General features: G+C 51.7%; 3 protein-coding genes across 3 annotated transcripts; 2 read left to right on the top strand and 1 right to left on the bottom strand.

Annotated features, from left to right (window-relative positions):
- Positions 1-4510: 4510 nt before the first annotated feature.
- On the top strand, positions 4511-5504 carry BCR38DRAFT_461792 (aquaporin; the record flags this gene model as incomplete). The annotated part of the gene is made up of 2 exons (XM_040862561.1): positions 4511-5353; positions 5415-5504. 2 exons carry the CDS (start codon positions 4511-4513, stop codon positions 5502-5504), a joined length of 933 nt encoding a protein of 310 aa, XP_040709987.1.
- Positions 5505-6085: 581 nt separating this feature from the next.
- On the top strand, positions 6086-8743 carry BCR38DRAFT_451546 (sugar porter family MFS transporter). The gene is made up of 8 exons (XM_040861472.1): positions 6086-6470; positions 6532-6748; positions 6808-6894; positions 6959-7365; positions 7452-7527; positions 7634-7919; positions 7983-8329; positions 8378-8743. Exons 1-8 carry the CDS (start codon positions 6424-6426, stop codon positions 8561-8563), a joined length of 1653 nt encoding a protein of 550 aa, XP_040709986.1. The 5' UTR covers positions 6086-6423; the 3' UTR covers positions 8564-8743.
- Positions 8744-9233: 490 nt separating this feature from the next.
- Positions 9234-12491, bottom strand: BCR38DRAFT_478908 (uncharacterized protein). Its single transcript, XM_040863123.1, has 3 exons — positions 9945-12491; positions 9745-9870; positions 9234-9637 (listed from the first exon to the last, which is right to left on the bottom strand). The coding sequence occupies exons 1-3, from the start codon at positions 12207-12209 to the stop codon at positions 9563-9565; spliced, it is 2466 nt and encodes an 821-aa protein (XP_040709985.1). The 5' UTR covers positions 12210-12491; the 3' UTR covers positions 9234-9562.
- Between the last annotated feature and the right edge of the window lie 378 nt (positions 12492-12869).

Here is a 12869-nt window from a genome sequence, read left to right as displayed (position 1 = left end):
AGAATCGTCTGGTTGACTTTCAACAAGATCAGGGCTTGCTCGACACCAGAGACTGCCTTGGCTGCGTTTAAGACTTCCTCAACGGCGGCGTCTTTCACGCCGCTTCCGAGCTTGCTGCTAGGGTTTGGAGATGTTTGAGCTTGGAGCACCAGGGTAGGCTTTATGACGGCGGCAGCGGTACTGAGGATGATTTGCACCACTGGAAATGGATGATGTATATGAGAATAATAGAGTATGTGAATTAAATGTGCGCTTGGTTATGATGGTACCTCACCTTCGTCCTCCGGTTTGGGATTCTATACAACGATCACTGTATTCTCCGTCCTTTTGCGGCTGAGGTTGACGGAGATGGACTTGCCTTCGGCCATGTTGTGTGTTGGGTCGGCATTGGGGTATGAAACGACAGGAATTCGACGCCTAGAGGGGTGGGTTGGCTAGTTTATCTCTCTTGTATATACAAGTGTAACAAGTGATTGTTTTGTCCCTCTGACCAGCCGAGAAGAGCATGTTTAGGCAGAGACTATAAGGGGCTCAGCTGAGGTTGTGCAGGGTGGCGTTACAGTCTGACAAATGCGTGTGCTTCGTAGACTTGCTTACATTAAAGAGAGACAGCTCTAACTCGACGCCATAGGTACTTAGGTATTTACGAGAATTCGAAAGCACCAAAATATAAGCTGTGATTTAGGAGAAACAGATGGTTGATATTTCAGCTTAGTGTTAGTGTCTACTAGTTTCCTCTGTCATGAACAAACACCATTACAAGCAACAGCAACATCAACATAACTCAGCGAAGTAAAACAACCATAGTCTCAAAGAACCACCGGCTCATCCCTCGATGTTGATACCAATTCTCTGATTTCTCACGAGAGAAAAGGAAATCCTTCACTTCTTGGACTTTCCTTGTCCTGAGCACCCTGAGTGCTTCTCTAATTGGAGCTCCCGTTGCAGCTACCCGAGTTGGCGTTGCAGCTACCCGAGTTGGCGTTGCAGGCGTAGGCTGACTGGGCACGAGCTGATAAGCCTCTGGCAGACTCGTCAATCCCGTTTTGAGCCTGTACTCTGGTCAGGATCACATTCTCACAGTCTCATATGTGGCGGGGAGGGCAGACTTGGGCAGGCATTGGGATGTCTCGCGGTGAAAGAGGTTTCTTTTAACACAGGAGGAAGATATTCTCCTGGGATTGTTGTTGCGAGCTGTTGGTTGTCAAGTGTGGGTGATGAATTGAAGGCTGTCGAATTGATGAGAAAGGGACCCGAGGCTGGCTCTGGCTCTGGTTCAAATCAACACACTGGTTGATCTCACAGGGAATAGACACGATCGACATCAATATGCACTTTGCTGTTGACAAATATCGAGGTGCGGGCTTTCCATCAAAATTTCAGATGGTTAGTAGCATCTCTTTTCCTAAGCAGTGTGCCATTAATGTTGTATCAAGTCGCTATGCTCTGGGCTTCTCACACGGGAGACTACTTTAGATTCTTAACCAGATGAATCATTTCTCACGATAACGCTATGTAATATTGGTCAATTAATAAATATTAAGTCACATTAGATCCCGTAATCATTTGTCGATATTGACAGGTGGCCATCAGCATACAATAAATTGCAGTAGACAACATCAGATAGATGCACAATTCTCGGCTCACCCGAAGTAGCGGGAACCGGTGGGAACCGGTAAACATTGTCTTTGTGATCCCAGATGACTTGATGGGCCATTTTAATCTACTTACAACTCATACACACGATTGAAGCATGTAAGTTGGCAATAGATCTATAATTCTAGTAATGCTCCCCTCCTGCTATGAAACAGTGGTATTCCCAACGATCACGAGACTAGTACGAGGTGACGGAGGCAGATACCAACGGAAGGCATTGATCAAGAGAGTGAGTGTTTGCTGAATGCCTCTTCCGCGAGAAAGACTGGTCTGCCGTTGCCTGCAAGGCTTAGTGGTATTCCAGTGCAGAGGGAGGTTGAGCTCTAGAAATCGATCTATATAGAGTTAACCAATGTCAATATAACTCCAGCCTCTTATTTTCGTTGTCCCATTGCACACCGCCATGTCATAGACCTGGCTCTAGCGTTGGGGTTAGATAACCACATGATTACTAGCAGTAATACACGAGTCAGACAAGGAGGCGACCGCATAAAAGTACAATAATCCAGGACCTTACCAGCCACAACTCCACACACACAAATGGGTGGGGCTTCGTTCACCTACCTACCTGCCAGAAATACCAACAGTCCTCCACCCTCCCGTGACAAACATTGTTTGCTATGGAGCGATGTAACAGCTTATATGATTACCGAGGATCGGTGTCTCGCCCGAAGAGGTTAGCAGAAGCTGAGATCTCTTTCCGGCACCGGTACTCAGATCTAGACCACGCGAAGGAATACACACACAACTGGTCCAGTGCCTCGTCAATGCCAACTGATCCTAATTCCGGCCACCAATCAATCGTTGCCCGAGCCTCCAGCCGGCTATAGAGTGCGGAGAGAAACGTGAGTAGGGGTAGAAAAGCCAAAAGTGACGGGCTTGTCGATCTCGATGCGATATCCATCTCGGTACTGATGCTTAGGCTGCGTCCCGGCTTGGTTTATGTCACTATGCTGTCGACGGAGGGATCCTCAGTCCCCAGCCGTCAGAACGGGCAGGAAGACAAACCTGGCGTCCAGTGAACTCACATTGTTTCTTTTGGCCTTTTGCACGTAAATAATAAGGGACTTATCCGTCGGCAGAGACATGAGTGATAAGAATGGATCGGTGCTGTTGTTTGATATGAGGGTGTTGTGGCATACTACACGTAGAATGATGTATGCCTGACTGGCTGTCCTTCTCACATGTTGTTATCAACCACACACATACCCAGTGGCTGAAAAAATCGAAAATTACTGGATGTAATAAATCCTCGACGTGGCGACCGAAAAAGAAAAACAAGCCAAGAGGAAGAAGAAGGAAATCTGAAAGTCTATCCAAGAGAGACGCAGCCCCAGAATTGCCAGATACTGACTCCGTGTCGAACGGCATGTGTAGTAGGTATCCCGAACCAGTTCCGCAATCCATCGTTCGCTCTGATATCATTCGCTCATACCTGGCCTCCAACCAGTGTTACTCAAAAGAACACTGTCAACGTGATCCTTGCGATGAACTTGGAATCGATTTCTCAAAGCCGGGATGGCTCGCTTTCGCGGTTCGGTGGTCTGCAGCTGGATTGTTTAAGTATAACCAACGATGATCCCAGCAACCAAAGCAATATCAGACGACTTATAGATGAGAACTAACCATTGGGCCTCAACCACGCACCATTGCGTGAATTTTATAGCCAGTTTCAGAGACTAACTATCCTGTACTGAGTTTATGTTTGCGCCGGAGGAAGTCGACGTCATACGGGTTATTTCGCAAGCCTAACCCTACTTTGGGCATGAATGCAACCTGCGGTCCCTACGCACGCGGCTGAAGTACAGCCATATCTTCAGTGGTCATTCGTGGGTTTACCAGTTTAGTCCAATATCTGTGTTAATTGCCAACTGAACTAGTGCATAGTAGGCCAGCCGTCTCAATTCTATTTGGCAGCGTCAGCCTGAACCTGTCACTTGGTATCCCTGAAACTGCAGCACGACACCGGCATCTCCTTACCACGTCCCAGCAGTCAGATTGGAGTTATGTCAGTGGCTGAAAAGCAAAATCCAAGAAAACGAGGTCGAGTGTAATCAATGGGGTTCCTTAGGCGGTGAAAGGGGGTTGGAGGGGAGGACCGACGGCTAGTGGTTTCGACATAGGCCAGATAGAGGTGGAAGTGAGTAATATAATCGACGTGAGCTCCCTTATTTGAGACCACAGTACTTTGAGCGCTTTTCGACACCATCCCACATGTGTTTGCCGACTCGATATTCTCAGGAACTGCAACGCCATTCATCCGACGTTAGTTCATATGCAACGTCCATCTGCTCAGATATCTGGCACAATGGCTGAAGAGCAAACTGCTCGCCGTTCGGCAGAGGAGATCATCTCTCCCATGTCGGCCAAAGCCGCCCACTTTCCCGACGACCACTCCGATTCCGAAGTCGAAGGGATCAGCCCTCCAGCGGCAGCGGCGCCATCGACTTCCAAGCGAAGGTCAGAATGTAGAGACCGCAGTGGACGCACATCGGGCCAGCACCGACCATCAAGTCGAAAACCACCATCATCCCGAGGTGCCGGCGGCTACCCAACCGACTACGATCCGCCCACACGTACTCGCTCCATGAGATCCACCCGACCGCTCCGATATGATGACGAGTGGGAAGAAGACTACTATGGAGACCGCTACGTCGACCGAGTCCACGACTCGTACCGTGATCGAGACGATTCCCGCCAGCCCGACATGTATACCCGACGCTTGGTACGCAGCCGGGCCCCTCGCGCGTACCACAACCGCCCCTACGCCGACGAGGCAGACCCAGCACCTTCGCCTTCAAAGCCATGGTTCGAGGCAACCCAGTCGCACCGCGACCGGATTCCGGACGAAGAAATGGGCCACTACTCGCCTGCTGCCAACAATATCTGCGTCGACTGGAAACAGCTGAGCAGCCAGGAGAAGGCCGCGGCTCTGCGGCTGCCCGGGACTCATTGGGTGAACTCCAACTTCAAGAATCATTTCGTCGCCAGCATGGGCGAGTTCATTGGCACGACCCTCTTCCTTTTCTTCGCCTTCGCTGGGACCGAAGTGGCCAACATCCAATCCCGGGCCAACAACAGCAACAACTCCAGCGACAGCAACTCGACGACGGGCGGTGCCACTGGCTTCGATATATCCGTGCTCCTTTACATCTCGATCATTTTCGGGTTTTCCCTGATGGTCAATGTTTGGATTTTCTTTCGCATCAGTGGTGGTCTGTTTAACCCCGCCGTCACACTCGCCATGGTGATGGTGAAGGCCATCAGTGTCACCAGAGCCGCGTGTCTATTCATTGCTCAAATCCTGGGTTCCTTGCTCGCCTCGGTCATCGTCCGGTTCCTGTTCCCCGAGAACTTCAACGTCAGAACGACTCTCAGTGGTGGGGCCAGCGTCGCTCAAGGCGTCTTCATCGAGGCCATCCTGACGGCTGAGCTGGTTTTCACAATATTTATGCTGGCGAAGGAAAAGCATCGCGGCACCTTCATGGCACCCGTCGGCATTGGCCTGGCTTTGTTCATTGCCGAGATGGTTGGTGTTCAGTTTACCGGTGGCTCCCTCAATCCAGCAAGGAGTTTCGGTCCCTGTGTCATCACTTTGACTTTCGACCAGGAACATTGGATATACTGGGTCGGCCCTTTGATGGGTTCGTTGATTGCTGTCATGTTTTACAAGTTGATCAAGACTCTCGAATACGAGGTAAGCGCTCCATCCCCACCATGTCCTTTGTTCACTTGAAGAATGGTGCTGACAGTTTTAGATGGCAAATCCTGGCGCGGATGGCGATCCGTCGAACGACCCAACGGGGAACCTGAAAAGAGGGCAGAACGCCCCAGCGCAAAGAGAATAAGCACACGAGATGGATGAGAGCAGATATCGTTGGTGCGAATGAGGGTTATGACGATATGGAGATGGGAATAAGTTAACGATCGGCATTGGCGATGTATTTGGATATGCAAGGATGATGAATGACGACTTGAATATGTTGATGATGAAGGACGGAGTAGGTAGAAACGAAGTACTTCTCACCACCAAACCTTGGCTTCTCTGCTTCGACGTGACAGTAAGCAGTACAGCCCTGACAGAACGAACTTATTGTGATCGTGAATGCATCTGTATACCTAGGTAGAGATTACTCACGAGCACATGAGTCTGGCCAACCAGCTGCCCGCCAAGGAAGGCTTTTCACGCCTGTTGAACTCAGAAGCGTGGTTAAGGTGAGGTTTGTCCGGCGTGCCATGTGTGGTGGGCGCGAGATGCATACGAAAATTCAAGCTTTGGAATATTGTCTGGGATTCCCGTCGCTTTGGCCACTTCGGGATGCTACTCACTCAGGAACCCTGCTGGAGGTAGGCACTATGTGGAGGTCAACCAGCAGAACGACTTCCGCGGAACCCTACACCGTGATTTCAGATTCTTGAATGCGATAGAGATATGCTCAAAAATGGGCTTATATTGAAGTGTGCTTCGTGCATCAATAGAGTGCTATCGTTATCATTACTTTCCCTATGCTCGAACAGGGCCCCGATTGAAGCTTACCCCACATTCGGCGGCTGCAAGCAACATTTCTGTCGGATGCGTGTCATTCCCCTCCCTTCAGTGTCACTGCAGACAGGGTCATCAAGTCAGATAGATCTGCTGCCGAATCTGCTAATGGTTAGCACGTTGATAACAGCAACACAAACTCCCAGCCAACCTCCGAAGATCGCCGGGGCTCACCGGAGAATCCTACCAAGCCTGGCTCTCATTCGATAAGAGATGTCAATAAGATGGCACACACACCAGGCGGGCGTTTCCCCATTGTCCTCCCATCATCGTCAGTCTTGCTGCCGCATCCTCTCCCGATAGTTCCACCGCATTGAAACCCCCAAATCCAGTGTGCACGCAGGCGACGAGATCCAACCCCTTCTGACGGCAGCTGCATCCACCATGGCGACGGAGCCAAACCACCCCGTCGATTCCAAGCCCGGCGCGAGCGACGCAGCCATCTTGGCCGAGGCTGTTCAGCAAGAACACAGTCTGACGTTCACGCAAGCCGTGCAGCTGTACCCGACTGCTGTGGGATGGTCGGCATTCGTGTCGCTAGGGGTTATTGTAAGAAGCCTCGACGATGATCTGAAATGAAAACCGTTTACTCAGATTTGGCATTGCAGATGTTAGCATTTGACCCCCAGCTGCTGGGAAACTTGTACGCAACCCCGCAATTCCAAGCCGACTTTGGCTATGAGTTTGAAGGGTCGGTAAGTAGTATTCCCAACCTCCCAGACAGACTGAGTTTCAGTGCTGAACTAACTATTTCCCCAGTATATCATATCCGCGCCCTGGCAGACAGGCCTATCAATGGGCAACCCGGTAGGCCAAGTCGTCGGCGCCCTGGTCTCAGCGTACCCTATGGACATATTCGGCCGGAAGTACACCTTCGGCGTCTGTGTCATCCTCACCGCCGGGCTGGTCTTCATCCAATTCTTCGCGCGCTCGCTGGAAGTGCTTCTCGTAGGCGAGCTACTGGGCGGGCTCGTGCTCGGCTGCTACGTGGTCATTGCCCCGGCTTACGCGTCCGAGGTGTGTCCCCTGGCTTTGCGTGGGCATTTGACGAGCTATACGAATCTGTGTTTCGTTATGGGGCAGTTTCTTGCGAATGGGGTTACGGCCGGGACCTCCAAGTTGAATACGCATTGGGCATATAGCATCCCGTTTGCGCTGCAGTGGTTGTAAGTCGACTATTCGTGCCAAATTTGTGCACCCCTTTCAACTCAACGCAGTAGAAGTGAACTAATGACGGTTGTCCCTCATCTAGCTGGATTGCTGTCATCATCCCGGGCATGTTTTTCATACCCGAGAGTCCTTGGTGGCTTGTTCGTAAAGGACGGATGGTAAGTACACAGCCGAAACAAAAGTAATTCCAGAAGCACCTAATCTGTGATAAAGGGCTGGATACCTCTGGATACTTATTGGGTGCTGACTTGTGTCTTGTGCTAGAACGAAGCGGAAAACGCCTTGCGTGCATTGTCTTCGAAAGGGGTCAACGTAGAAGCAACATTAGCCGCCATCGCTGAGACGGATCGACTCGAGCAGGAAATTGAAGCTGGGAGCACTTATATTGACTGTGTGAAGGGCATAAACCTCAGACGAACCGAAATCTCCGTGGGCGTGTACTGCACCCAAGTTCTCAGTGGCATCTACCTCATCAACTACGGGACGTATTTCTTCCAGCTTGCTGGCCTACGCACCGAAGATGCTTTTTCCATGGGCATCGGCTTCTTAGGTGAGTATCCCCGATTCTTTCACGTTACAAGGCAGATCAAAGCCGGAAACTAACCAAGTCTAGCTGTGGGCTTCGTCGGAACCGTTTTATCCTGGTTTCTGCTTGTCCGATTCGGAAGACGATCCATCTACTTGAACGGCTTGTTGGTTTTGATCGTGTTGCAGCTCATCATTGGCATTCTCGACTGCATTCCTGGTCGCCCATCCGGTGTGACTTGGGCCGAATCCACGCTCATGTTGGTCTGGAACTTTGCGTACGATCTGAGCATTGGCCCCGTCTGCTTCACTCTCATCGGTGAATGCTCTGCGACGCGTGTCCGATCCAAGACGATTGCCATCGCTACAGCAGCCCAGGGCCTACTGGGCATTGTGATGACCGTAGCTATCCCATATATGATTAATCCTGATCAGGTGAGTTCCTACAATTTACCCGGCTGGATTTCGCTGACCCCTTTGTAGGCCAACATGCAGGGCAAACTGGGATTTTTCTTCGGTGGCCTGGCTTTCCTGTGCTATATCTGGGCGTTCTTTAGGATCCCTGAAACTAAGGGCCGGACGTATGAGGAGCTTGATCTTCTGTTCAACAAGAACTTACCGGCGCGGAAGTTCAAAGGCTATCAAATTGAGGGGCGCTATGACGACTGAGAATGGATTGTCAATACTGGTTACATGTAAGCCATGGACTTTAACATAACGAACTTCACCCATATTTCAACTCCACGGCCATGAACACATATGAGATTGACTACGCTGGAAATAGTCTAAGTAACGGCAGTGATGCAAACCGCAATCCTTATTCCCGATTGGAAATGAAATATATATTAAATACGCCGTAGGTGTTAACCCTCGGTACCTCTGCAAGTACTCCCTTAAGGGGCTATAGATGATATAGCGGGCCCTTAAGCCGCGTTGGGCGGTTATACAGGTAAACTTGTAGCCAAACGACTACTAAACCTCCTGTCCCTCCCTAAGTCTGTGCTACAACCCCTGCCTGAACTACCGATAAGTGTGGTAATGTGGCACTTAAATGCGTCCTCAGGGGTGGGATGCTACTGATGTGCAGAAGATGCTCGACTATTTTTTGTCGCGACAAGTCGTAGTATCTGCTAATTGGGGTTCTCGTCGAGCGTATACATCTCAACCATACGCTCAAGTGGATAGACCGTAACGTGGTCTAGACGCTCGCAAGAATCGCGGCGAGGGGGGGTCCGATAAGGGGTCGGATTAACGATTCGAATTCTGGACCGGCTGTCGAGTTATATTCCGCCGACGTAGTGCTTGACGGTCGACTGGCTAGGATGCTCGTAATCCTAAACTGCACCAATCTCCCTATTATCGCTAGGTAGGCGAAGTCAACAAGGTGGGCAGCGCGCCGTAAGGGTTGACTAAACCCCCTTGTATGTCAGCTGCGGGATTTGATGTCTCCTTATAAATAATCAATATACAGCACACCTTCCCTCCGATCTCAAGTAATCCAAGAACGCCTCCAATCATGATTTGAGATATGCAACAGGATCCCTTCCAACCCCTGACAGAACCTGACCTTTCCTACGGCTGCCTGCCTCTTTCCGGCTCTTTCGCCTACCTGATGCAGCGACAGTAGTAGTTGATTAAACCCTCGATGTACAATCATGAACAGTTAGCTCAACGAGGACCACCGTGTAGGAGAGGGTTCCAAAATTCCATATCCCACATGGCTAAATCTTCGGACCCGGGTATCTTCACCCCAGTTAGCGGACCGTAAGTTCATTCAAATGGCAGGGGATCGGAAGAAGGAATGCATGACCATTCGGTCGTCGACTTCGCGATTGCTTTACAGAACTTACCGTATGAGGAATATCGTGTGGCATCATAAACGGCTGCGCAGGAACCGGGTTCAAAAAGCTCCCCGAATGCCCCGAAGGCGAGTGTAGACTGTGCATCGACATCGTGTTTGGCGGTCCGGGTATTATCTTCGAATTCCAAGTCAGCACCACCTCCCCTTACCCCCATCTTTCTCAACACCTCCACTCATCAGTCCACTTACCGGTAGATTGAACGTTGTCTGACTATCCGGATCCGCCATCGTCTTCGCGCCCGGCTGCACCCCAGCCTGAAGGCCAGCTTCCATAATCGCCCGCATACCCCTCTTGACCCTCTCCTCCTTAGCGGCCCACGTTCCGCCCTGACATATGCTCAGGACGACCGTCAGCGACACGAGATCCTTCAGATCTGTACCAATCTCTCGGATCCGCTTAATCATGGCTTCAAGCGCCTTTTCTACGGCGTTGACTAGCCGTGGGAGAGAGAGCAGGGCCGAGCTTTCCGAAGCGAGAATGCATGCTTCCTCAATCGACTCGGCCTTGGAGCTCTTTGTTAGAGAGGAGGATGCGGGAGAGGGAAGACTATCCTTGGCGGCGGCATGTTTGATGTAGTAGCAGACACTGAAGGCAGCTTGTAAAATGTCCTGTTTCAGAATGAGATAGTGCATGTGCCATATGTGCCAGTAGGTCGCGGCGTTGGTGTCTAGGTCGTCGGGGTAAGAAAGGAGGATCACCGACGATCGCAAATACGCCGTGAGAATATAGTGGGGAGCGTCAGGTGTACTCAACGCAAACGGTCTGTAGAGCATGAGCTGGGTTCTTCGACACGTCATATCTAATATAGTCCGTATTCTCCATTGGCGGTTGGCGTCGGCCGGGTTCTCGGGGGGCGTTCGCGGCAAGATAAATCTCAAGTCTTCGAAACTCCTCTCCAATGCGTTGCCACAGTCGAGCACTTCCTGGAAGTCGGTGAGGCTGTCGATACGGTTGATGAGATCAACGGCTCGGAATCGGTACGCTAGCGTACTTGCCGAGTAGACTTGGATCTGCGAATCGGTGGGTTGATCGATAGACTTGCCATCGGGAAGCTCATGCAAGTCTGGGTCCAAATCGTCATCGTCGAGATTCTGTGGGGGCCTGGTGGTGTAATCTCCATCTCGGACGCAGGCGGGCATGTTGCACTGCATGGACATCTGCAGGTCGAGTTCCATCAGAGTGTACCATATCCTCCGGCGCAACTCGGACCAGAAGGGCGAGACTTTCTGAGGAAACTCGGACGGGTCTCGGTGCAGACCCATGCTCATGGCCATGCGTACAACCAACCCCAACCTCGTCCAAGACTCTTGGAACTTGGGGTTGATCATCCTCTGTGCCATCAAAAGAAGTACTTCGGTTTGCAGCGTCCCGAATTCAATCAGCTGCTTTCCTCTCAGGCCGTCTAACCAGTGTCTCACAAGGGCACAGGCGGTTGGTAAGTGAATGCCATCTCGGTCGGGATATAGCCCCTTTCCTAGACCGATGAAGCGGTAGCCAATGCATAAAATCGACAGCAGCTGCGGCAAGAAAGAGTCGGCTGGCATATGGCCCTCCCAATATGTGTCGTATTGCTCCCTAAAGGTGGGAATGTGAAGGGTTCGATAGAGGGCTGTCTCGGAGCCACCGAGGAAAACCTGGATCAACTGGTCGCAGACCGACTTCTTGGGCAAGATGTCGGCCATGCGCTTCTGAATAGGCGTCATCGAGTCCACGTAGACGGTGATGGGGGTGAGGGCCTTCCGGTGCTCTTCCTGGAGGGACTTGTGGATCCGCTGAATGTTGATGAAGGTCTCCTTTAGGTCCCCCGTCTTGGTCCTGTGGAACATGAAGGCCCTGGCTTCATCGAACAGGTTCAGGAGAACCCTGGTGCTGTTTTGGCCAAAGTATCGGGTTCTGGTCGTCCCCTTGATGGCCAAACCCCGTATGGTACAGGAAGAGGCGAGAAGCTTGATTTTTCTTCGAGGGTTAGCATGGTGATGACCGCTGGAGAAGTCTTTGCCGAACGCTCCGGCTGAAGGACTGTTGGATTTCAGAACGACATGCTCCAAACGCTCGAGACGGGCACCGTAATCGTCCAGAATCGAGGCAGAGACCTGCAGAGACCGACTCTTGTTTGGGTCATTGTGGCTGGGAAGGGTGCTCTGGCTCGTAGTAGAGCCATTCTGCACGTTGATTCTCTTGGGCGCTCTTTCAGTAGCAGCCTCAACGTCCGATCCTTCCGAATTCCCCCCTTCTCCGTCGGCCGCCACGCCATCGGCGGCGTACCGACAATTGCGCTGCGACTTCTGGCATTGCGAGCACGGCAGTAATCGGTCACAGCGGAGCTTCCGGGTTCTGCATTCTATGCAAGACTTGACAGGACGTGGCCTCTTGACGCTGCGCGGGGCGCCAGAGTTGGCGTTGCCGCCGCCGATCTCCTGCGATGATGGCGTGCCGTAACCGGCCATAGACATTATTAGGGGTAGTGGTGTGCCGGCAGTCAGTGCCGCCTGGGAGTTCAGCCTGGGGAAAGGTCGCGGGGCTGTGAGAAGAGTGACGAATTGGCCCTTTCAAAACTAAACATCACCAAAAGCAGAAGCAGAAGCAGAGACAGAAGCAGAGGCCGAAGAAGAGGCCGAACCAAATAATCAAGAAAAAAGATGCAAAGATGGCGACATGCCGCAGCGTCTCGCGGATTCCTGTTTCGTCAGGCCCAGAAGAATTGTGATGGGCTGCTGGCCAATTTCCTAGAAGGTGCCTGACCAGTGACCAACCGACGAGAGAACCCTTTCTTTCGCGTGGTTTGGTGGGGTCCGCCGGGGAGATAATTCTGAGAAGGGTCTAGTGCACAACCAAGACCCTGGTTCCTGTCCCCATAGCCGCCGGATCCATGAGAAAGTGAGCAATTCGGCCGAATGCTCCTGCATGGCCACCATGTCTTGTCCGTCCCCATCAGAATCGGGCTGCTCGACACACGGACAAGTGAGGCTCATGCAGCCTGGGGTGGACGGCGGCGGGGGGGAGGGGCTCTTGGCTTCTTGTTTCTGTGTCGTGGACCATACGGCCGGCCGTCGGCCATTGCCTGTCGATATGCAATGCTCAAACTGCTGTCTGCACGAGGGGAAGTCACGTAC

Source organism: Pseudomassariella vexata (genome assembly GCF_002105095.1).
Source record: "Pseudomassariella vexata strain CBS 129021 chromosome Unknown BCR38scaffold_24, whole genome shotgun sequence".
In the NCBI taxonomy this organism is placed as follows: Eukaryota; Fungi; Ascomycota; class Sordariomycetes; order Amphisphaeriales; family Pseudomassariaceae; genus Pseudomassariella; species Pseudomassariella vexata.
This window is presented reverse-complemented; position numbering and strand designations above follow the sequence as displayed.

What these genes read in the sequence shown, in the direction of transcription:
- BCR38DRAFT_451546 (XM_040861472.1), top strand. Translation starts at nt 6,424, where the DNA reads ATGGCACACACACCAGGCGGGCGTTTCCCCATTGTCCTCCCATCATC. An exon ending in GCTATGAGTTTGAAGGGTCG is followed by an intron (nt 6,895 to 6,958) that starts GTAAGTAGTATT and finishes CTATTTCCCCAG; the next exon opens with TATATCATATCCGCGCCCTG. An exon ending in TTGTTCGTAAAGGACGGATG is followed by an intron (nt 7,528 to 7,633) that starts GTAAGTACACAG and finishes GTCTTGTGCTAG; the next exon opens with AACGAAGCGGAAAACGCCTT.
- BCR38DRAFT_478908 (XM_040863123.1), bottom strand. Translation starts at nt 12,209, where the DNA reads ATGTCTATGGCCGGTTACGGCACGCCATCATCGCAGGAGATCGGCGGC. An exon ending in AGACAACGTTCAATCTACCG is followed by an intron (nt 9,871 to 9,944) that starts GTAAGTGGACTG and finishes TGGAATTCGAAG; the next exon opens with ATAATACCCGGACCGCCAAA. An exon ending in CACACGATATTCCTCATACG is followed by an intron (nt 9,638 to 9,744) that starts GTAAGTTCTGTA and finishes ACTGGGGTGAAG; the next exon opens with ATACCCGGGTCCGAAGATTT.